The 24,723-nt window shown below is 36.4% G+C and overlaps 1 protein-coding gene across 1 annotated transcript; it reads left to right on the top strand.

Moving 5' to 3' along the window:
- The first annotated feature begins 352 nt into the window (after nucleotides 1–352).
- LOC140241339 (uncharacterized) lies at nucleotides 353–24,408 on the top strand. Its single transcript, XM_072321071.1, has 7 exons — nucleotides 353–552; nucleotides 14,687–14,907; nucleotides 16,720–16,794; nucleotides 18,055–18,059; nucleotides 20,687–21,113; nucleotides 23,238–23,446; nucleotides 24,196–24,408. The coding sequence occupies exons 1-7, from the start codon at nucleotides 353–355 to the stop codon at nucleotides 24,406–24,408; spliced, it is 1,350 nt and encodes a 449-aa protein (XP_072177172.1).
- The last annotated feature ends 315 nt before the right edge of the window (nucleotides 24,409–24,723 follow it).

Raw genomic sequence — 24,723 nt, 5'->3', positions numbered from 1 at the left:
CCACGTTGGTTTGTTTGAGACAACAAACGGTGCAGATGTTGCTGGACGCATTGCAAGTTTTGAATTACTTTCCCAATTCCGGAAAAATTCATGATACGATGGAACTGGAACTCAATTTTTTTAATTAGATCATAGAGGGGCATTACTTCGGAGCATAATATTTTGAGAGAAACTAAATTACTCTCCCTCCTTATACGGGCACACGTGACCCGTGATTCATGCTCTTGTGTGTTTTCAGAGGGAAAGCAAGTGACCAGAATGTCACAAAGCAAAAAATCAAACACTTGTGCAATGCATGAATTACAGTGGTAATTCCAGATTAACATTCAATCAGAAAAAGAAACATTCGAGTATGGAAAAATCGTATTACCCAAGCACTGGACCGGCAGAGCCAGCGGTATATCGACCGAGGAGCCCGGCCGCTGCGGTAGGCGAGAGGTCGCTGCTGACCGCACACTCTCTTCACCAGACGCACACTCCGTTGTCAGGGTACGAAAGTAACCACACGCCTGTGCACTTCAGCGCCTACAACACCGGGGCACAGCCTATGAAGTGAGTGGCCAATCCTACACAGATTTTCCTCTGTCTTCACTAAGTGGTTGATTTTCTACAGAAGTATGGTTTGCTATGTACGCACATTGTACCTGTCTCTTATTACATATCTGTTTGAAATACTGCCGTACATACTGTAGCTAGGCCATTCCATTTGATTCTATGTGTATGTGAGTGTGTGTTTGTGAAAATTGACTTTACAGTCTGACTGTATATTGCCTGTTCTTCAAAATGTTCTACGAAGCGTCCTAGCTTGCTAGGACGCTTCGTATACGAATAAAACGATACGAATAAAACATACTTCATGTTTTCAGCGTCAAGACTATACCAAATTAGAAAAATAAATCCAAGAGAAATATTTCTGGCCTCAAAAATATTTTTCATACACAGTCAAAATGACTGGTATCGGTACCTAGACAGGTGCCTTTAAATAGTGTAATGAAATATTGGTAGATTTAAACCAATATTATATACATTTATTTTCGTGTGCTGATTTCTTCTGTGATGACATACGGCTTTCTTGCTTACATTGTACCCCACGGTATGTCCACTTCTATTTAGATTTCAAAAACTTTATCAAAACAACCGCTTATCAAAAGGCCATTGAAAAAAAACACGATAAATCTCAAATATACATAGGACCAGCTATACTAAATTTATGTAATATGATTTTATATACAATGTAAATATACGCACATATACTCACATATATTTGAGTGGGTGTGTGTTCTAGATATATATGCATATGTATAATATATATTTTAATTATATGTACATAAGTCCAAAATATTGGCGTTCATCCCACTGTTGCTGTGTTTTAAAGAAAGAAGAGAGAGAGAAAAAAGCTTCATGCGCCCGTTTTATAATATGTTTACGTAATATATATAAAGAATGTAAATGCGTTCTTACAGTGTATATAATATACATAGCGTGCTTCTCAGTGTGTGTGAGTGTGTGTGCGTTCACGTGCATTTTCTGCATACAGCTGTACATGGTATGATTTGCTTTAAAAAAAAAAACAACAACCGAAATATATTTTTCGACTTCCAGTACACTGTCTGTTGAAAAAATAAGATTTTGCAGCGCAAGAGAGAAGAAGACAGCTGCTGATTTTTGTTCATATTAATTTCATTGTTAACATGGGCCTGATATCGAATGAAATTCAAATACAGAATATCATAAACCCCAAAAAATGTATGCAAATAAATATTAAGCGGAGATATGAAGTGTTTCATTACACATGTGGTATAGCGTCATTTTTAAATATATAGGCCCATCATCCGTTGGAGGAAAATAAAACCTTTCCAGTGATAGTTAACTCACTCGTTATATAGCAAGGAGCATTCTTGGAGTTGTTATTAAAACTTTCCTATCATATTTTCTTATTTATTTATCTTTCTTTCTTTTATTTTTTTGCTCTAGCCCTCATTTTGCGATCAAACTGTTAAACCCATATTCTTTTCTTCGGTTTTGTCATTTAATCAATTGTTTATAACATCTGTAGTTTAAATTTGGTATAGTAACATTATAAGTTTTGATATGGTATGACTACAGACAGAGACTGGCAAAATTACAATTTGTTTATACACATGACGATGATGAAGGAGTTTTTGTGAGGTTTATTTTTTCCAAACATGAAACAATGTATGAATATATACAATTAATCTGTTAATAATTGTATGTAGAAGAGAACAAAAACAATACCAAAATGATGAAAAGATACCATGATTGATGCACAGGTTATTGACATTTCATCTCATTTGTTATTCTTTTCCACGCAAAGTGCACTTGTAGCATACATCTACAGGTCAAGAATAGTATACCACACATTTGAAGATTCTGACTGAAGTTTACATAATATTTCAGGGTACACAGTGGATTTAAATCAGTATGGAATAAGTCATAATCATATTGGAAAATTCAGATAATGTATGAGGGAACCAACAGAAACGCAGGTGTTGTGGGGTAGGTCCCCAGAAAAACAACAACAAAGAAACAAATAAGCACGGCGATAATAGAGCTTCTTCTTGCCAGCGCGCCTTATATTCAGTATTTAGTTGAGATTCAGCAGAGGGCATGTGCATTCCAATCCATCACTGGTCATCTAACCACCTGCAATAAAGTAACTGCATGCTCCTGATATGTGCGATATTTGCTAGTCAAGTGTGGTGGACAGCACTAATCACCTTACCTGGGCCAAGTATGTCATAGAATGAGGTCCTTCGAACTATCCGCATTATCACCTTGTTGGCATGTCCTTTGATATGCAATTTTATATATGTATGTAGGTATATACATATATATATATATAAATATAAACACGTATATACTGACAGAGATAGAAAGAGAGAGTATTTCGGCCTCTGGCACAACACACACTTACAAACGAACAGATATGATAATTATCCAGCAGGCAATTTTGAAGAGATACTGTAAGCAAGGCACGTGTCCGAAGTGCCTTTTTTCCCTTCTGCGTACGCACACGCCAACGGTATTTTCACAGCTCATTACCTAAGTGAATCTGGCAGGTGTTTCAACAATTTATGAGAATACCAAGAGTGGGTAAGGATTACATTATCCAATTCTAGTTTTCTGATTTGCAAGAAGTATTTTGAAAGCTGGTTTTTCAATCTTTTCCTTGACTACCTTTTATTCGCAGTAGAACTGATGAACTTAAAAGAAAAAAAAGGCCTTCATTGCCCATCGCGCAGATGCAATTCATGCTTAACGCTTAGAAATATATTTTTGTTTATATTTACAGTAACTTTTGAAAAAAAAAGTTTTTAAATCGTACAAAATAAGCATAGGTATCCAATTTGTGACTTACCACTGTTAATGGGACTTCAAAGAAAATGTGTAAGCGGTTGTCTCAAAGTGAACATTTTAAACCTTTAAATAAACCATATTTCAATCTGTTTTGAATTCCTGGAAATCGAGAAATTGATACAGATACCACTGACTCTGCCATTATTTCATAACCATAGAACACTGATGTGTTGATCACATCATAAAAAAGTCATTTTGACATTCAGATAATTGGAAAAAAAAACTTTCTCTTTCTGCCTTGAGCAAAACGAAAAGAGTCTGAAAAATTATAATAAAATTGCCATATTGTGTAAAGAAGTTGTGTAGGAGCCGTACATTCAAAGTACAAACTGATAATCCTCCAACGTCAGATTGCATGACTTGAACTCAGCCATTTTAATGTATGTACAAAGGATGGAGTCTACTCTGAGTCACCACATACATGTAATAGGCAGAATTTGGCTTGAAGGAGCAAGGTTTCAAACAACTCTCTAGGTATTATAATTGATTCAGAGTTAAAATGGGGCCTACACAGTGGGCAACTGTGTGAAAAGGTCAGCAAGATGATGGTGGGTTTTGTTTTTTGTTTTTGGAAAGAATAAGAGGATTTCTCAAGGAATCAAGTATGAAATTGCTGTATAACACTGTAATTCCACTATATTCTGATGGTATTTTGGTGGTATGATCTGGCACGCAGCAGCCAAAGCCCACGCAGAAACGTTAAAGAAACTGCAGAACAGAGCAGGCAGGATGATACTCAAAGTAAAGTCATCATAAAACAATAAGTGAAATTCATGATAACTTAAATTGGGAAACTTAGAAAATCTCAGCACAATTCATGTTTATTCGACGGATGATGTACAAAACTTTTCATGAAATGGCACCTAATCAATTACGTGATAGATTTACTTACAAAGTAATCAATTACTCTTTAAGACAATGTGAGAAATCATTGAATTTACCGAAAATATTTCTCAAAATTGTAAAGGTACGTTTTTATATCATGGCAGCAAATTATACAATGATCTGCCTTTGTCTGTTAGACAGTGCAGCAGCCTAACTAATTTCAACGAACAAATAGACAATAGTGTATGTATAGATTTTGAACTGTAGAACAGTATATTTATTCAAAATGAATCCATAAACATATATGTATATACAATATACCCTGTATCATCAGAGGTTTAAGGTGAGTACCTTGGAGACAAAAACATATTCATATCACTTTCTTGGTAACAAAGAATAAGGTCAGCAAAACTATGTGAAAAGAAACGAAATTGCAATAATTGTAAAATCTTGTAGTAATCATACATTGTCATGAAGGCTGAAATGATCATAGTGAAGTAAACAATTTATACGCAAGGCGCGAATAATGACCCACTTGAGAGATGAAGCTTGCAGTTGACTCAAGCAAATAGAGCATAATTGGATAAACAGTATAGAATGATTTCATCAAATTCGAACTTGAGATGATTTAGTGAATTTTAAGGGATTGAAGCTTGTAGTTGACTCAAGCAAATAGAGCATAATTGGATAAACAGTATAGAACGATTTCATCAAATTCGAACTTGAGATGATTTAGTGAATTTTAAGGGATTGAAGCTTGTAGTTGACTCAAGCAAATAGAGCATAATTGGATAAACAGTGTAGAACGATTTCATCAAATTCGAACTTGAGATGATTTAGTGAATTTTAAGGTCTCACATGGTTTTACTGCATAGTAACATTGCCACCGACGATTATTTACAGTATACAAAATAAATAAGCTAAGGAGACTGTAACCAACTCGTAATTCCTGCATTGCTTAGTTTTAAATATCACAAAACCTCAGTATTCGGTCTGTAAGAAAGATTGGGACATACATTTTGTAACGGAAATTGTAATTCATACCAGAACATTCTGTTAAAATCATTATTTCACCGTCTTAGTTACATCCAATTTAAGTTCTTAGTTTCTCGCGTAGCGCTATAATCTAAACAGAATGTGAAACGTATACCCTATCCATGATAATTTGTTGAGAGTGAGTTCTATAATTTTCATTAAACAGTCTGATCTCTTATTTGAAACAAAAATAATGCAAATTCAATGTATAATATCATTCCAAACAGGAACATTCATGCAACAATATCTGCATGGTGCATTGCCAGTCTTTTGTCAAAATGCGTTATCTCAACCAGAGTACAATGTATTCACTCCCAAAACAATATTTTACAAATATTTCGCCCACCTCTTGCTCCAGATTAGTCGGAAAGTCAACAACATTCAAACAAGGTCCAATGCTATGGAATGATGTGCTCGTAAAATTCTTTTCGAGTCCTGGCAGCAATAAAGATAAAACTTCAGACTGAAGCACTTTCTGTATACAGCAATTGACTCATGTTTGATTTGTCACTATTTCTCCGTATTTCATTCTTCAACTTAATTGTTTTATACTGCTTGTGTATGATTCATTTCTCTCTGGTTGAACAGCTGACCACAATTTACAAGCCCTGCTTCTTAGTTGACCACTCATTTTTTAGTGGACCCTTCATCTTTTTTTCTTCTCAGAACATAAATAATCCATTTTACGCATGCCTGGAAACACTCTTTACATACATTCGATTTGCTGATTATAACTTTTTTTCCATTTTTCAGTGAACATCGGTATACCCAAAATAATCTTTAAATTCTTTGTTTTATGTTCTGTGAAAAAAAAAATAATTTGCATGAAATAAGTTTAGTAAAATTGGTAATAATCATGTCTACCCCATCACTGTGACACTGTAGTTATCGTTGATTGAATGATGGAAAGAAATAAAATGAAAAGGAATCAAACAATTCAGCAACTGCGACAATTTTCCCAATAAAAGTCGTCGTTGCTGTGCAACTGTACAAATTAAGAATGAAAAAGATACTTACTTTGTTCCCTCTTATTTCACTTTTTGACAAATGAGGTTTGAAGGAATTCATGATGAGGTCAACGGGAGACTTGTGACACCAAAAGCATCATCAATTCGTGTAATTTGGATTTGTGATTGCTCCTAATATTCCTTCTTTTTTTTGTGAAACACGTAAAACTTTCAAATCCAAAAGAGTTTCTTGTTCTGTGGCTGAATTGAAAGATTACACGTGAATCTTTCGAGGCATTGCATTTTCATTTTACATCGCAGACGACAAATAAGATTAGTGATTTCATTTACTTGCGCTTTCTAAATTCAATAGCGTGCATACTGTAATTTTATTACATTGATAAAACAAATCTTTTTTTTTTCACAAGTTCACAAGGGGGTGACTGAAAATTCGATGCTTTTTTCTTTGCATGAAGTGAGGACCACTTCACTTCGTGATTTTGTTTTTCAAGTGCAGTAATCAATTGCAGGAGCTAAATCAATCATTAACATGCAGAAGGTTAATTGGTCGACGCCATGGTAACTATAAATGCTGCCACTCGTAATAGTAAATTGCAAAGCTCTCTATGTTATGTGCCCGGTCTTCATATTGGTCTTTGCTCTGCTACAGACAGCACAATTCTTCTTCGTGTACAAAATGGAGACGTAGCAGACGACAATATTTTTCAAACTAAACTCATGCTCCATCTTAACTATGGACTCAGCTGCTATATCAAATATCCGTACATGGCATCCCATTCAAAACTCTGAAAAAAAAAAGATCTTCCAAGTCATCAAAATTGACATTCCCGTCACTTCTCTCTGAAAAGAGTATGTTGAGATTGCTATATTCATACGAATGAACCATCGTTCTCATAATCATCATTCTAAGTCAAAAGAATAACCATACCGTCGATGAAGAAACATTTTATTAATTCGACTCGCTGTCTTGAAGGCAAATTGAAATTTAAATGAAATTTAAATGACATTTAAACGAGAAAATGTAGTTTTATAAAGGACAAAAAAAAATGAATGATGTTGCCGTCAATCTTGCCATTTTGCAAATATCCTGGTAAAATGCTCCCTTGCGTCTATCTCCAGAAATGTGTTATACAATCTATTTAATATTTCTTTTAATGGGCATAAGTCTGAAGAATGGCGATTGGGCGATGAAGATATTGTACCCTCGTTATTTGAAGAGAATCTCAATTCCATTAAAAACGTTTACAGAGAAAAGAGACATTATCAAAATAGCTAAAGTTTGAGAAACTTTATGGGAGTTTAAAGTTTACATGTCTCATTAAGAATTGATGTGCAATTTATAAGTGCAATTTATTAAAGTGCAATTTGGCTGAGGTGATGACACAGTTAATCACACGTCTCCATCTGATAACTCTGAAAAATTATTCTGAAGTGTAATCAATAAATTTATGATTAATCACTTCAAAGAAACTATTCCGTACTAGCAATAATCTTCGTTTCTTTTTGTTTATTTTTATTTCATAAAAAATGAAATTGCAATAAAAACATTTGAATTCACACAATGACACAAAATTAGTATAACAGTGCAATCGAGGAAAATAATGTCAACTGTATAGTTGTGACTTGTATGACAAATACCGAATCAAAGTTGTTGAAAGTGGAGGAGACTGCTAAATTTGTAGTTTGCAGTCTCCTAATAAAAGACATCTTATTCCTAAACTAGTAGACCTAGGCAAGTTGCCAGAGGGAAAAAAACAAACAAAAAGAAATAAACATACAGACATAAACACACAAACATACGAAAAAAAAAAAACTTTGCAGTGGCTTTTTTCAGATGACAAAAATGCGCGGTTTTTATCATCTTTTAGTTGGAAGGCGATGTTATAATTTCTCAGCCAATGAGTATGTGTTCAACAAACGTTAAGCTCTGTCTTATTTTTTTTTTCGTCCGAATCAATAGATATCTTAAGAGTTTTGATTTGTCTTATTTTGTTCAGCAAAATACACTCGAGCATGACTCAAATGTACTTGTTTCCTTGCATGTTTGTTTCGAATATATGATTCCACAACAATGATGCTTCAGTGAGTCAGAAACAGTATAAAACCGAGTGATAACATCTTTCAGGTAAGACTCTTCTCTAATGCCAAGGTCCTCAATCTATAATTATGATTATCATTTCCAACATCACCAAAGGTATCTTTGACGTCAAAGTTTGATTAAGAAGAATAAATGTTGTGATATTGTGGACAAAATCGTGAAGACGTATGCACAGGAATACTTTATCTCTCACGTGTATAAAACTTGTACTCATACTGAAGTGCAGGCTTATCTTTGGGTAGAATGGTTTCTTAGTGCTGACTTCGTAGTGCTTTGGAAACCCAGAGTAAACTATATAGTAAACCATTAGCACTTTGAATCAATAGAAAAAAATAAAATAAAAATAAAAAGATCAACTATCATCATTATCATTATTAACATTAAACTAAAGAAGAGGCATACAGTTTTGCTGTGTGATTTATGACGTTAACGCTGTCATTCATCTTCGACCACTTGTAAATCATAAAGACTTGCGCTACTTGAAACAAAGTGACTGAAACAGTTCTGAACAAGCGCTAGACCTGCATTGGTACTCTGATTAATGATAATGTTCAAACATTCAATAGGATGTTAAATTTTGTGGTGGCTCGATGTTAGCCAATAAAGGTGTGTGTGTGTGTGGGGGGGGGGGGAGTTAATGACAATGCGGGAACCTGAAATCATGATAGCATGAAGTGATATTCGGATAGACTCGTATAGGAATTTCATCAACGATATTTAAGAAGGGACTTCTTGTCTGAAGACGTTTGTCCATGAAGACGATTCAAATGTCCTTCCCTAGTCCAAAAATCTAAGAATTTAATTGATGTTTTTTGAACAGGAAGTTGGCGCTAAGTAAAGTTGATGTCTCTCTTTATACGACGGGTATCACGTCGTTGCATCACGATCGGTTGTTGAAGCAGGGAAGATCTTATTATAGAATGTGAACAAGAACCGAGTGTGGTTATTCGGAGAAACATATGGAAAATAACGATACAAAGTGTGCATTGTACTAAAATAGCCCACTATTACCATTACTCACTGAGATAAAATGACGAATACCAGAGGTACGAAAAGACGCCGGAATATGAAAGCACTCTGAACCATTCCTTGATGGTCACTCCAGATGAATGGAAATATAACAAGCATCAACGATGGTCAACAATAAGTGTACATTCTACACTATTGTGGCGTTACAAAAGTTCACGAGTAATCAGAGGTATGACCGGGGGTGCCCACTGACCAATACAATATCCATCACACTGACCAACGCACCGATAGCCTTCGCATTTTTTCTATTCGTCATATTTCCAGGGAAAATGTCTTTTCTTTCGAATTTCTGTAACTTGTGGGCTTCCGCATCAAAGCAATTGAACGTTTGAGTGATCAACGTTTGAGTGATCAAACTTCTCTTTTATTATGGTGAATTATCATGGACGGATCAAGAAATGATAAATGTACATTTATCAAATTTGTTGCTACTATAATTATGACAATAAAATGTAAAATATTTCGAAATAAGAAAAAAAAATTGCGGGGATAGTGGTAAAACAAGATGTCAAAATATGTGGATTGTGGAAGATGATATTGTGGCCCACCCAGTATTAGTGCTTTAGTCTATGTACATTTAAGTCTCGATTTGTTTTAGATATCTCCTTGCGAATAGCGCGTCGATATTTCTGTTGATTTCAGCGGATGCAGTTTTATGCTTCAATCGTAGATATCAAGCCAAAGTCATTGCAAGTATATCGTGCCTGAGGAAGATGTAAAGTAAGGAAAGATACGTTATAAAGGGTTTTGAATTCAAATTTACTCCCGTATCGATTACTCTTTTTTTTTAAACCTAAAAGTGGAAGGTTAATAACCAAGGGGTGCACGTCATGAGCCCGATAACCCAAGAATCACACAGCCCATAAGTTCGACACTAAACAAACAAGGCCAACGAGATCGCTACATTAAGCTCCGTGATGGAATGTCGAACTTTTGGGTCGTTTTTACCTATAATGTCGAACTCGTGGAACTGTTTTGCTTCGTGTCGTACTTCTGGGTCTTGTTTGCCTAGTGTCGGACTCATTGACCATATTTGTCTAGATGTCGAAATCACGTGCTATGTATGACTCGTGGGTTGTATCACTCATGAAACTTTATTCAATGTCAAACTCGTGGGCCGTGTGACTCGCGAGTGTCGGTCCGGTGGGATGACCTCGTTACGACATGGTAAATGAAGATAAATATGACCGTTTGTTGCAGGGTAACGTCAAGCAACGCTCGCACTAAAAGAAAAACTAACAAACAAACAACCCTATCTGGAGCCCATTTCCTCATTAGGTTGAGCCGTAACGACATTTCCACTGGAATGTTTGCTTCAGTTTTAGCTTAGGCAGTTCGAGGATCAAAATCTTTCCAGATTTAAACGTCTGTTCCTATGAAGCTTTCATCCGGTGCTGAAATAAGAACCATTTATCACTTGCGTAGCAAAAAATTGACATGATAGAAAATTATAGTTCCAACATAAACTTAGAATTTTCTGTAATCGTAGGATGAAAACTACAATTTCATTTCCCGATCTTGTTGACAGGAAAAAAAAAACACCTTCTACTAAACATACAGTAATGGCTAGAATAACATTAAGGACCACTGTGCACTGTCACACAATTTAGGACAGTTATCCAATAATGGGTTTTGACAGTAAACCCATGACGACCGAGTTCAAATAATGCGTAAACAAAAGCATCAAAGACATTAATGATACTTCCGATTTCCCTTCTAAAGGGTAAAGGGAAGCCTTAATTTATTTATTTTTATCTTTACCCTAAATTACATCAACATTTTGGATAGATTACAAGAAGCCCGCCACTTCACTGCAAGGGTTTCAAAGTCAGAATTTTCTCGTCAGTTTCATGGATTCCTCAAGCTTTATGTCGACCCCGTTTTGCGCTCTAAGTGAAGGCGTGCCCGTGCGGAGGCGTTTGCCGCAGCGAGGAGAGAGCGGCGGACCGAGCTCTTGTCTCATTGGTCTAGTTAGAAAGTAACAACAGAAGCCCGGTATTGTGTGCGATTATCTGCTTGAAGAAGACACTGAAATATTCGACATAAGTTTGCGAGACGCTTCTTATACATCCACTCTACCGTCCACCTCTTCGGTAGCCAAACAAAGGGGAACTATGGAGTCAGCGGGTCTGGTGGATACATTGTTTAAAGATTAAGACTGGTCCTCAGCTCCTTGCCGAGGCTTCTCGCCTGGGGCGCATGAGGTTGCCGAGTCCTCTCCGTCTTGTTCCCGCCATATTATCCTTTCCCCCCTCATCCCATCACCCGCCTACAATCCCTGCTAAGTCTCCTTTTCCAAACCCTGACCAATGAATAGCCGCCCATATACTCTATACAATTTGGTGAAAAACTGATTTTACTCCTTTTTACTTACCCTTTCTAATGCTCCCTTTCTTTCCATCCTCCCCCTTTGCAACGTTGTGCAGGAGACTTAGAAAATAATTTGTTTTTCACAATAGTTGAGGATTTGTTAGTGAGAATTAATATTTTTTCTGCCTCGGTGATTAAATCAGGGTTTTTTTCACATTCTCTCCGTTGTTGTAATGTTACAGCCTGCGGGTGTTTTTATGTTTGGTTTGTCGCTCTGAAATAAGAACAGACTCTTCGTAAACATGTCAAGCGGTTTGCAACGCGCCCGTGTTTGTTAAGGAGTGACAATACAGACGAATTGCTCCCAAGGTCCGTCATAGTATTGGGGAGTAATGCAAATTAACGAAATGCATTGATGGGCTCAAAGTAGACGGATTAATCTGAGGAAAGGTATTTCTGAACGTTTAAATGTAGTTGATAAGCTTGTTTCAGAAGATGGATACGAGCAGTGAGGAAGAATAGAGTCAAAACACATGAATAGACTTTCAGACAAAATTCTAGCTTCAATCTAAAACAAGTTTTCGGGGTTACACTTCTTTTCAAAACCTCGACAGCTAGGCGTGAATTACAATGCAAACTGAAACAACTATTACGGAAGGAGACAAAGCAACTCCGATATAGGGTGAGAAAAAAAAATATCTATCGTTCATACTAGGGAACGATAATTGGTTATGTTCAATGCAAAAAGTGCCATAAAACACGTGAAGAAAAAGGAACAGATCCATTCATTTTTATCTTAAATCTGTGTGTCTCCTCGTGTACAGATCTGTTCGGTATTTGTGTGTGTGTGATTACGGTCCTAGGCAGATGCAACTTTGATCAAGAGTTACTTTAGAACTAATCGAAAGGAAAAATCGGCTCCATCGTCATGATGATACTTATGATAGCAATAAAAACAATAGGTTCGAATAATTAGAAGGATACAAATTTCACATTATTATATTTTTCATGAAACTGTGATACCACAAGCCCATATGCAAATCAGACAAAATGGGATGGTAAGGTGGATTCAATGACATTTCCTCCTGCGGTAATTGCTCCCATGAAAATGTCTGCACGCTGCTTCAGCCAAACATAAATTCTACCCAAAGACATAGAATAACCCTAATCCTTATCCAAACTAAACAAAACCCTATTACAACCCAAACCCTAACCCTTAGTCCTTGGAGAAAATGAGACCGGAGCAAATGTTGCAAAATCAAAAGTCGTGTCACCGATGATGTTAGATATCGCCTTACAACTTTCCGCGTTTGTTTGTACATAAACTTATGAATATGATGTTTTGTCTTAAAAACGTTAGCAAGACTCTTTGCAAAAATCTATTCAACAAAATCTCTCAATATTGCTACAAAATTTGTAATAGAAAATAAGGTTTGACTCTCATTGAATCCATTTCTAATCGAATCCTATACATAGCATGGAGATTTTGCGAGGACTTGTTGTCAAGTCAGTGAGAGCTTTGTAAGATGATTAAAAAAAAATGAAATGTCATAATTTCTTCGTTGTCATTATTGTTTTCAATAATACTTTCACTGCTCTGTTTGTTTGATATTTACCGAGGAGATTCAAAAGTGGGAGAGCGAACTTGATCTAGGTGCTAGATGTCGTCATCTTTGAGCAATCTGAGGATTAATTTTTCATGGTTTATTTTGCTTGTTTATACATTTATGAAATAGACATATAAAACAAAAGGCAATGTGCGCAGAAGTGTAAATCAGAAATATTAAATGTTGTGAAAGTGTTTAAACTTATAGGCTCTTGATGGAAAGCCGATTTTATTACTTTCCCGCGTAATTCCGACAAATAAAATCGACATTTCATAATCTTCAAGTTCAGTTCTTTAATGTCAAATTAGTGTCCAGCCACGCCCGGTCGAATTATTTTGATTTTTCGTTCATCAATATTTGCGCTTTTTTTTTTTTTGCGCGTCCCCGCGTCTTTGACATTATGCACATCTTATCTCTTACAATATAGGGACACGAGGGATGGGGAAAGTAATTACCACAATAAAGACATCGTCTTCTTTAAAGAGTGGCTGGTCAATGAGACATGAATCAAGTTTCTCCCTTTATCATGTGAAGCAGGTCTAGTTTGGTACTGACTTCAAATATATTTGAATGGCGACGTCAAAATTAATTCAAAAGGATTAAGACTGTTTTTACGTCATCTCTTGAACCTCTTTGATTTTACTTGTACGCCAAAAAAAGGGGGAAAAAGAAAAATGAGCATGGAGGGTTCTTTCCCTTTAATAGTATCGAAGATTATAATTGGCATGCAGACGAGCACCTAACACATGAATTACTCTAGGAATAACACAACAAATTGAAAGCGATGACGAAAAACCGTGTCTTCTATATTTTCCCATACGTCTTGAAACGTATACAGTATTGAAACATGCACTGGTAAAAGCATCTATGTGTCGGAACGGGTATGTATTTAGCCCCGTGTCTTTGGCCCGAATTCACGAAGGTGGTTGTGAAACCGTGGTTTAAACAGTGGACAACTTTTATGGAGCGCCAAGTGTCACATGGCCTGTTTCGTTACGAAATCAGTCATTTCGTCGACGAAATGACAATTTCGTTGACGAAATGTTTATTTTGTTAACGAAATGATCATTTCGTCGACGAAATGTTGCCATTTCGTTACGAAATGATCGTTTCGTTGACGAAATGACATATTTCGTAAAGAAATAGGCCATGCGACACTTGGCGCTCCGTACAAATTGTCTATGGTTTAAACCATGGTTTCAATTATTGTACCACCTTCGTGGATTCGGGCCTTTGTGTTTCGTGATAATGTTCTTCTCATGATACCCACTATCGTCACATTATACTCTGATATACTAGTACACGTTGCGTACCAGTGTATCTGATACAAGAAATATGCTTAAGATTGGACCAATTCATCTTGAAAGTGTTCTCTTGAGCAGAAAAAAAGGAAGAGCGAATTGACAACCCCCACCTCTTGTCATTCTTTCCCACAGGAACATTCCCATATACTCTGAGAGCGAATTTACGAGACCCCCGCAAATGGGCCACATGCCAACTCTCCATTCTCCAGTGGTGTTACCAAGGAAACCGGTGCCAGATTATTCATTAGGAGGCGTGTCGAATATTCACCACCATCATCACCACCATCATCAATCCGTGATGCCCCAAGGAGCGGAACCGGCCACCCATCATGGCCCCGTTTTACCTTACTCTGGTTAGTCGTCACTCCATTAAGGGTCAATTCCTACCACTTAGAAGTCATTTTAACAAGAAAGAGAACAATATGATATGTACAGCGTTGAGAGATTGATCAAAATTGGATAAAAAATAGGAAAGCTATGAACTTGTGAAGTTTCGCTTATTGTCACAAAACTGTTCTTGAACAGTCATACGAATAATGCTATTCAGTGAGTTGATAATTCGTCACCCCCAACTTGGTATAATTATTGTACATAAAACCATAATATTATACTTTTTTGTTGTTCAAACATAATCATGGCTAGTCTCAAGCTAAATATATCTGACTGATCATTACTTTGAAATTAGTCAGTCAGGAAAAACATGTTTTATATTTTATAGCCGAAAAATCGAGTTATCCGTTCATTTATCAGTCAACAGAAAAATGTGAGCTGATGACGTCATCAGCTCACTCGTTTTTTGTATTCATATCAACTGTTCGAAAACTGTTTGGCAAAAATTAGCGAAACTTCACAACACCTCTAATTCTCATCAATTTTTACCAGATTTTTACGGTTGTGATCATTTTTTTTTCTTTTCAGACTAATTCTTAACTGGTCCAGAATTGCCCTTTGACTTTGTCTGATTTATAATAACACCGGTAATGATGGGAAACAAAAAAAAGTAACTTATAATCAAACTGAAATAAGGTGTTACATCAGACATCTAAAATGTATCTTCCTGCTGTCTGTTCTATACGGGATTCCACCCTTTAATCTTAGGTTAAGTTTGCACATTTTCGCTAAGGTAAAGTACTTGACTGAAAAAAAAAAAGACGATGAACTATTTCATCCACTCCCTCTTCACATGAAGAAGAGAAAGATAAATTAGGATCAGAATCTAGACTCTTTTAGGGGGTTTGGTTTTCTCTTTAACTCATTTCATTCCTGTATCTTCTTAGTTGAAAAAGTAGAAAAGATGATTGAGTTTCACCGTTATACGTTCCTCAATATTTTCTTCAATTTGCAGCCATATATCCGTCGGTTATCATAAATACTTCGTCTTTATCGTTGATAATTCATTGGAATGAGGCCAATAAGTATGAATTCATATATAGGCCTGACTATAATTATTGGCCCTTTACAATGTGTTTACATGGGTGATGTCATAATCATCACACCTGAATGTTTACATTTTCGTCCGTTTTATAAGAATGCTTACATGGTTTCTTATGTTATCATTATATAATTGATTTCGAATCATATTTATGTTCCACTGTTGTATTTTGTTTTCAGTGTCTTTGACAGTTTGTAAGTTTTAGCTAGTAAAGATGGGTATGTGTTTATTATCAAGGTTTTTATATTCATAATTAAGATTTTTGTGTACGATTTTATACAATTGTGAAGTGAACAGCAATTCAGCGTATTGACTGCTGTGTTCAGTTCACTTCAGTTAAGTATGGCATCTAATTCCGTCCATCCATCAAAAACTGAAGCAAAATGAAGAGTACACCTGACACAATATTGAATGACTGTTGTGTAATTCTGCTATATTTTTGCTATGTTCCATCTACTGTGCAAGTCATTCAATAAACCACATTAGTCAATCAATCAATTCAAAATATGACTTTATAGTGAAATAAAACTCGAGGTTTATGAATCAATGAATTACAACTGATGATTGATAGGATGTTGCATACTTTGCATTTGAGAATACGTCTTACGAGCAAAGTTTCCATAAAGTTGTAACTTGCAAAGAAGAAGATGAGTTTCTTCCAAACAGAATGATCTGTTGAAAATGTGAGAAACAATTCGTAATCTAAACTTTTTTTTTCGATATGCCCGAACAGAATTACTTCGGGACAGTTACGGCATGCAGGGAGGCGAACAGCAAGGGTACGGCGGCTCATGGCAGAAACCTAGCAGTCTGATGAGTATTGATACTCCACGGATAGCCAAAGATATAACACCGGTATGTCAGAATATTCGATGAAATAAAATATATATATATATATATATATATATATATATATATATATATATATATATACATATATATATATATATATATATATATATATATATATCCATATTCTTAGAGTTGAGCTATAGTAACAGAGTGAGATCAATTAAACAAAAGTGGTAGACATTATGTTCAACTGAATACAAGATAATACCGACACTATTACTACTCTACGATTCAATGGGAAGAATTACAATGATTTTTAATCTTTTGACAAAAATGAAAAAGAAAAATTCCATGAAGATTCGAAGGCAAATAAATGAAAGACAGGTGGGGTGATGTCATAAATCATCACACCTTTGTATAATATCAGTTATGACCAATTTTACTGTACCGTGTCAATTTACTCATTGTTTATCTAATTTTGATGGACCCTTTTTTTGTTTAGTTTTACTCTATTTTTAAAGTGGTATTTCACTCTAATGGTGTATATTATATGGCACAATATCAATGTGTTGTGTGTATGTGTATCTGTGTGTGTGTGTGTGTGTGTGTGTGTGTGTGTATACGTATGTGAGGCTCTTTCAGGCCCCTCCCCCTCCAAGCAATCACTATTTTTTTCCGCAGCATTACATATATTTGAATTCGTCTTTCAGGGATTGAAAGCACATTATTTTGTTTGAGGCGCACATAAGGTATGGGTGGTAGATTAAAATAATGTACGTTTTCTTGTGTATCATCCTGCTGAAAATAAATATATATTTGCTCTTAAATTCAATACCTGTCCAATATCAAAAGCTATCAATATGTACTTCTTTAATTTGCCTAACATACTTATTTTTCGTATTAATCGTTTCTCTACAAACCAAAGTAAAAGGGTCTTGAAATATATAAAAACAACACTATACATGTCATTGGAAAAAAAGTAACAATGGCAAATGTAATATTTCCGTGAAAACACGTGAAAATTTTATGTTCCATATATAGCATTCCTCTCTTGTATAGTAATAGTAATGATAACATCAAGTTATAAAGAGCAGACCGTACTTATTTTCTTCTGCAAGAGCTTCCGATACGCTTAACAATAGCAGTTAAATTAACAGTTAAATGAATAAATGTATTTTGAGTTTATCCGATGCCGATGAAATCTCACTGCATGTCTCCTTGGTTTTACACCATTTAAAGGCATTATGTATTATTTGCAAATGAAACAAAAACCCAGCTTTAGTGCTTCAAATTAGTTCCAAAATGTGAGTTAGGGATAGAAGCAACCAATGAAAAAAAAATTGAACCAGTGTAGTCAATGTTTAGTATTGTTAGATATACAAAATATGAACATTAGTTATGATAAAAATGTTTCTAGGCTAAACCATCTACAGTTATGGTTTAGCGGGGAAAATAGTGATATCTCCTTATACAGTATTTTATGATTTATCACAAATCTTTTCTATGGTAGGATGTTTTGTGATACAACTGACCTACACATATGCATCAAATATGATATCTCGCACATTTTCTTTTTTAAATCACTGCTCCCAATGGTAAACAGTACCTTTAATTATACATTGTGTCTTTTAATGAATGGTGCCGTCCACATAAATCATTACGATTACATATCCTTGTGATTCTAACGAACATTAAAGGAACACATCATCTATAGGTGTCAACAATAATCGTCAGATGGACAGCGGACATGGGGATTTTATATGTACTGTCTATCACACTGTTCTGTAATATCACTGTAAGTGTTCCCCTGTGAATGTGTCACTAAATGAATGTCCAATAGTCAATTATAATCATGTTCTATATAGAACATGATCAAAATTTTCCTGTTGATTAAACTTGAATTGTTATTGATACATACGGATTTCATAAAAAGGTAATCATGATTATTTTGATGCTAAAGGAAGACGTGATTGATATGAAAATACCAGGAAAAGTATTCACAATATACTCTGTGCATTAAACATTACCATACGCGTTTATATCTTGGCTGTTGTGGCACTAGCTGTTGTTGCAATGTAGGGGCCTACACAAAGTATGACATGATATTGTGTGGAGTGAGGCAGAATGTTCCGTACATCCAATCTTCTTGCCTTATCGATTTTCGAGCAATCGATTTTCGCGTTCGGTGTGTGATAATTTTCATGAATACCTGGTGGCTTATAAGTGGATATTAATTCATGCCAGTTGACGAGGACTGAAAAGCATGGAGACATTTATTTTGCAATTTTGATATCAACAACGCGATTTATATTGTGTGCTAATTCTATATTGCAGACGTAGTCCATGCACTTAAGCGAAGATATCAATGGAAACAGGCTATGAGACTCTGTTGAACGGTTTGTTGGAGCACTTTCAGATCAGTACATAGCAAAGGTTTACAAACATGAAGACATGACTCTACATCCACAGCAAACGTCAATTTTTCTATCACCTTAAGTGAGGCGCAGTCCCACCTCCCTGCTCCAACCCAGGTCCATGGTGATATAAAGCTTTTCTCTGTTTTTGTCTTTCTTTTCTTGCGTTATCCTGTCCCTTCGCGTGATTGGATATACTTCACGAAGTGTAAATGTAGGTTTTTTTTAGATCCAAAGGGGTCTACGACAAAGATCTGTTTACAGGTGTGAACAGGAACAAATTACTACATGATAAGGGGGCGCCGAACCGGGGGTTAAATAAGCTCTTTAAAAATAACAAAAATGAAATCACAACAAAACTCATAACTCTGCGATGGTTCCGGAGGGGGGGGGGGGGGGGAGGGGACGACCCTGATCCCCATCGGCACGCATCCCCCTTCACACACACACACTGAAAAATAAAATCCGAAACAAATAACGAAAAAAAAAAAATAAACATCGACAAAATTGAAAATGTAGTGGTCGACGAAATAACATCGTCTCTAAGTAAATCATTTTAGTACAAAAACTCATGATTCTAGGAGTCATGTAATTGAGACATTTAAACAAGGTCAATTCAGCCGCATGAAGTTACCCTAGTTGTGCATGACGGAATACAATGTACATTACCATTGAAAACTTCCTTCTTTTTTGACAGTGTATTATAAAACAAACAAATTAAAGGGATCGTTTAGTTTTGGTTGAGACCTAATTTCAGGTTTCTAACATTTTTCTAACCTCTTATGAAATATGAAAGAGCATAATTCCATGAGGAATTCAACGTTTACTTGATGAAAATTGGTTTTGAAATGGCTGATACATCCAAAACAGAGCGATTCTAATAAAGTGTGGGACCCACCTTTTATTACGATCGCTTTGTTTTACTTTGTTTTTGGATGTTTCAGTCATTCCAAACCCAATTTTTATCAAATAAACTTTGAATTCTCCTTAAAATGGTATGCTCTGTACTATTTCATTGAAGTGTTTTAAGATGGTACAAATGAAACCATGGTTTAAACCATGGACAAAAACCATGGAGCGCCAAGTGTCGCATGGAACATTTCATCGTTACGAAATTGGTCATTTCGTCAACAAAATGACCGTTTCGGTAACGAAATTATCATTTTCGTGGACGAAATGTCCATTTAGTCACAAAATGTTGTCATTTCGTTACAAAATAATCATTTCATTGACGAAATGACTGATTTCGTAAAGAAATATTCCATGCGACACTTGGCGCTCCATGGTTTTTGTCCATGGTTTAAACCATGGTTTCATTTGTATCACCTTCGCGAATTCGGGTCTAAGTGTTTTTTCTAGCCAATAATCTAAACATCATTTATTCATAATAAATATTAATTGGTCTCTCAATTAGTGTCAGACATGAATAGTGTCGTAAAGTGAAAACTAAGAAATCATTTGTCAGGTCTACGTTTATCCTGTTTTTGCTTTCAGAATGGAACAGCTGGTATTCTGCCTTGCGCCGATCTTTTACCTCACAACCAAACCAACTACCTGAACTCATCCTCCGCAGCAGCTGCTCGATCACAGTCCGCCCACAGTCCAGGCCACCATCCCACCCACCACCCGCATTCCGCCAATCCGAACCCCCACCAAGCGTCACCATTCGTCCCTGCAGCATCCACGCCCACCTCAATGGGCGGAGCGTCGTACGAAGACTACGCCTCCAAGTTGCGCTCTTCGGCCGACGAGAGCAGATTTCCACTACCGTATACGTCGACACCACCGACTTGGAGGAGTGGTCATCACCACCATCCGTCCCAACAGACAGCCCCACCCCCACCGCCACCTCCTCCCCTCTACTTTTGTGGGCGGATGGTACAAGTCAGATCCAAACAGAACAAGAACGAACACAAGAAAAGTAAGAGAGTCCTTTAGAATCAGTACTGATTTATCAAGCGATAATCTTTGCTAGAACAGACTATTGTAGAGTAGGCTTTTTAAAAAATAAATTTTCATTGACTTTTTCTTCTGCTCACCGTGAAAATATTGACGGCATGCATATATACATCCTAGACACTGTCCCATGCATATTTAAGTAAATTTTTGGTGAAAGTGATGAAAAACCTTTCAATCAAAAACAGAGGCAAGGATGACGATCTTGTTGAAGGAATATGGTTGTAAACATACAAATACATATATCGTATGTGTGTGTTTGACACCTGTGTGTGTATGTGTGTAGAGTGAGAGAGACGGACGGACAGACATAGCGCATAAAGATATCTTGTGATATAAATTCTCTATGCATCTCATATCAGCGTAACACGGTGTTGAATGTGTAAATGTACATTAATTTGAACACAGTTCAATTCAATTCAAGTCAATTTATTTTCATATTTCTCAATGAAGGAATAAACATTTAATATAGAAAATTAAAGTGAAACACAATATCCGCCTATAATGCACAATAAATTATTGTTAACATAATATGACGTGGTGGTCAATCTTTGTCATCAAATGATCAAATAAAGCTGAATAATATCACTTTTGAAAGGGTGATTATTATTCATCCATACATTCTTCTCCCAACCAAGACGCCTCTGTGACAGGGCCATGTAGTGTTGGAGATAGAAAAGGTGAAGGGAGTGTCAGTGAATTCCTAAGCAGTGAATTCAGATGTATCGTAGAATCTTCTACCCTGCTAAGTCCTCGGAGAAAAAAAAAAAAGGTTATTAGAAAATCTCTCTAAATGTCACATGACATCTCTGTGAACGCTCTTAATAGAAGCTTAATTTAGACACACTATATTATCAATGTGACTGTGGTATTCCACATTCCCCTCCCGATAATTCGCTGTCAAAGATTAGGAAGACCTATACATTCGAATAATCACCTCGTTCAAAACGCCGACGAATTTAGGCGCTTGTATTCCAATCACACTCGAGTGTGTCCAAGAAAAGCTACTTGACAACCTTTTGAAATATAGATGTCACTGTTCGTCCAAAAAGTTTGTGATGAAATCGTGCAAGTAAGTTGTTAGATCAACGAATTACAAAGCAAATCTGTGTCAATAACAGTTAGTGTTCAGAATAGTTCCAAATTGCAGAGAATAGGCAAACGTATAACCCATACCCTTTCATAACAGGGCATGAGGTTTTATAGATGACTCTGAGTGTAGTTACGCACTCAACAAACGATCAAAAGGAATAGGATTGTTTACCCCAGAGTTCGACACATCCGTCCATGGATAGCGCTGTTTCCAACTTACTGTTATATCTACAACGAATTGATTATCATATCCCCCGTTTACAGCATTTATTCAACTGCAGGATTTGAGGGGAACTCTGACGTGTATATAAAATATCATGCACATGAATTCAAAATTTAAACTTATTCAAAGAAAATTGCTGAGTGAAGACGGGCTTCCATCAAAGAAGTATCGACTTTGGTGAAAGTTTCTTTGGGGCCGTAATTGAAAACTTCATAAAAAAAAAGAAGATGCGTAGCTTGTTTGTTTTCTCAAGATGAGAATATTTACATTTGTCAATTCATTTTCGTCTTTTTTCTTTAGTTCAGAGTGAGTGCTTTCAGTCATCACTCAAGACTGTATCCATAGAGATGTTCTCAAAGACAAAAATACGGCATATTGGTAACCGCTCCAGTAATGGGGAAAGAGGAAAAACCTAAAATAGATTACTGTATTACACATCTCTGTCCGTATTAGATTAAAGTCGTCATGTTTGATAATTATTCTTGCTACAATATAATATAGGCTTACAAATGTCGTTATTAACTTTCTGATTGTGCGCAGAAATTGTTTTCCTCTTTGTTTTGTTGTACAGCACAATTTAAAGATTAGGTGCTACTTTGCGTTTTACCTGGTGATTCTGACCTTAAGTACATTCATTATCCTGTACTTTAAAAGAAAATACCTCCTTAATCCATTATCCCATTAAGCGTGAAACATTTGCTTACCGCGTGATATTAATGCGACTTCTTTACCTTCTAAATCTTATTTAATTCCTCTGTGCCTACCTCCTTTCAGACAGCAACCAGTGCACCATATGCGGCAAGTCGTACGCCCGACCGAGCACGCTGAAGACTCACATGCGGACTCACTCGGGGGAGAAACCGTACCGCTGCCCGACCTGTAACAAATCCTTTTCGCAGACGGCCAACCTCACGGCGCACATGAGGACGCATAGCGGGGAGAAGCCCTTCAGATGCCTCATATGCAACCGCCAGTTCTCGCAAGTGAGTTTCGGTGATGGCGGCTAGCAACCAGTCACACCAACAGATTTTTACCATTCTCAACGGTTCTCTCAAATTGGCTAAAAACAATGTGACGTCTGCTTATTAGCATTAGAAGAATGTTTATCTTATTCTTTAAAACAGGTGAGTGTTCATCATCTGTGAAACATCTTACCCGATGAGTGGGTTTCGTCCATCCAAAACGGAGATAGAAAACAAAAGAAAATAAAGAAGGAAATCAACAAAAGTCTGAAATGGGGTCAACTGAATAGTGATGTCATCTCTACGAAATTCTGTTGAGATGTGAGTTTTTTTTTATACATTTGCCTGTAAAATGATAATAGGAAAATAGTCTCTGGGACAAGAATAGTGACGTGAAACATGTTGACGAAAAGCAATGACCTATCACTGACACTGGAGTGAAACTGGTTTTCGGAACTGAAGAAATTATGTAAGAAAATAAACAGAAATGACATCATGAAAAGTATCACCTATAAGTTCGAAAATCACAGATACGTTGTAGTATGAAAATGGAAAACTTCCCTGGGTTTACACTTATTTGACAGATACAGTGTAGGCCTAATCCTGGAGTATCATATAGTTTGCATGAATAAAGACAACAACAAAATCTCGTGATTCTCAACATCTGAAGGCTTAAACTATAAGATGTAAAAATGATATCATTTTAATCGGAATCTAGATAAGAATGTGGTGACGATGAGCCATTTTTATCACCGTTCATTTCACCCCAGAGCTCGTCGGTCACGACGCACATGCGCACACATTCAGGAGAGCGCCCATACCGATGCGCGTACTGCCGGAAGGCCTTTGCAGACAGCTCAACCCTCACCAAGCACCTTCGCATCCACAGCGGGGAAAAGCCCTACCAGTGTAAAATCTGTCTCCTTAGATTCTCGCAGTCTGGAAATCTTACGCGCCACATGAAGGTCCACAAGAACGAATAGGTGGGGAGAGAGGGCATACACATCCTGCACACATCATCTATGAAAGCGCGATTGCGCCATCTCAAGTTTGCATGGTGCAGCTGTACTACTGGCAGTGACTAGTGGCTCATCCCAACTCACACGAGGAATCCTTCTTCTTCTACTTCTTCTTCTGATTAAGTCTGCCTCCTTCAATAGATTTAAGATTCTTGCAGACTGGTGCTATTTACATTATAATACAATTTATTTACAGATATTTACAAGCACATAGAAAATTTGACGAAAATAACTAGCCACTGTGATCAACCATTAGACGGTTTCGAAATGATCCCACAG

Source organism: Diadema setosum, chromosome 18, assembly GCF_964275005.1.
Source record: "Diadema setosum chromosome 18, eeDiaSeto1, whole genome shotgun sequence".
Taxonomy (NCBI): domain Eukaryota; kingdom Metazoa; phylum Echinodermata; class Echinoidea; order Diadematoida; family Diadematidae; genus Diadema; species Diadema setosum.
This window is presented reverse-complemented; position numbering and strand designations above follow the sequence as displayed.

Excerpts from the sequence above, each read along its gene's own strand:
- LOC140241339 (XM_072321071.1), top strand. The coding sequence starts at position 353 with ATGGAAAAATCGTATTACCCAAGCACTGGACCGGCAGAGCCAGCGGTA. Across the intron at positions 14,908-16,719 it reads CCCCGTTTTACCTTACTCTG|AATTACTTCGGGACAGTTAC; the intron begins GTTAGTCGTCAC and ends ATGCCCGAACAG. Across the intron at positions 21,114-23,237 it reads CAAGAACGAACACAAGAAAA|ACAGCAACCAGTGCACCATA; the intron begins GTAAGAGAGTCC and ends ACCTCCTTTCAG.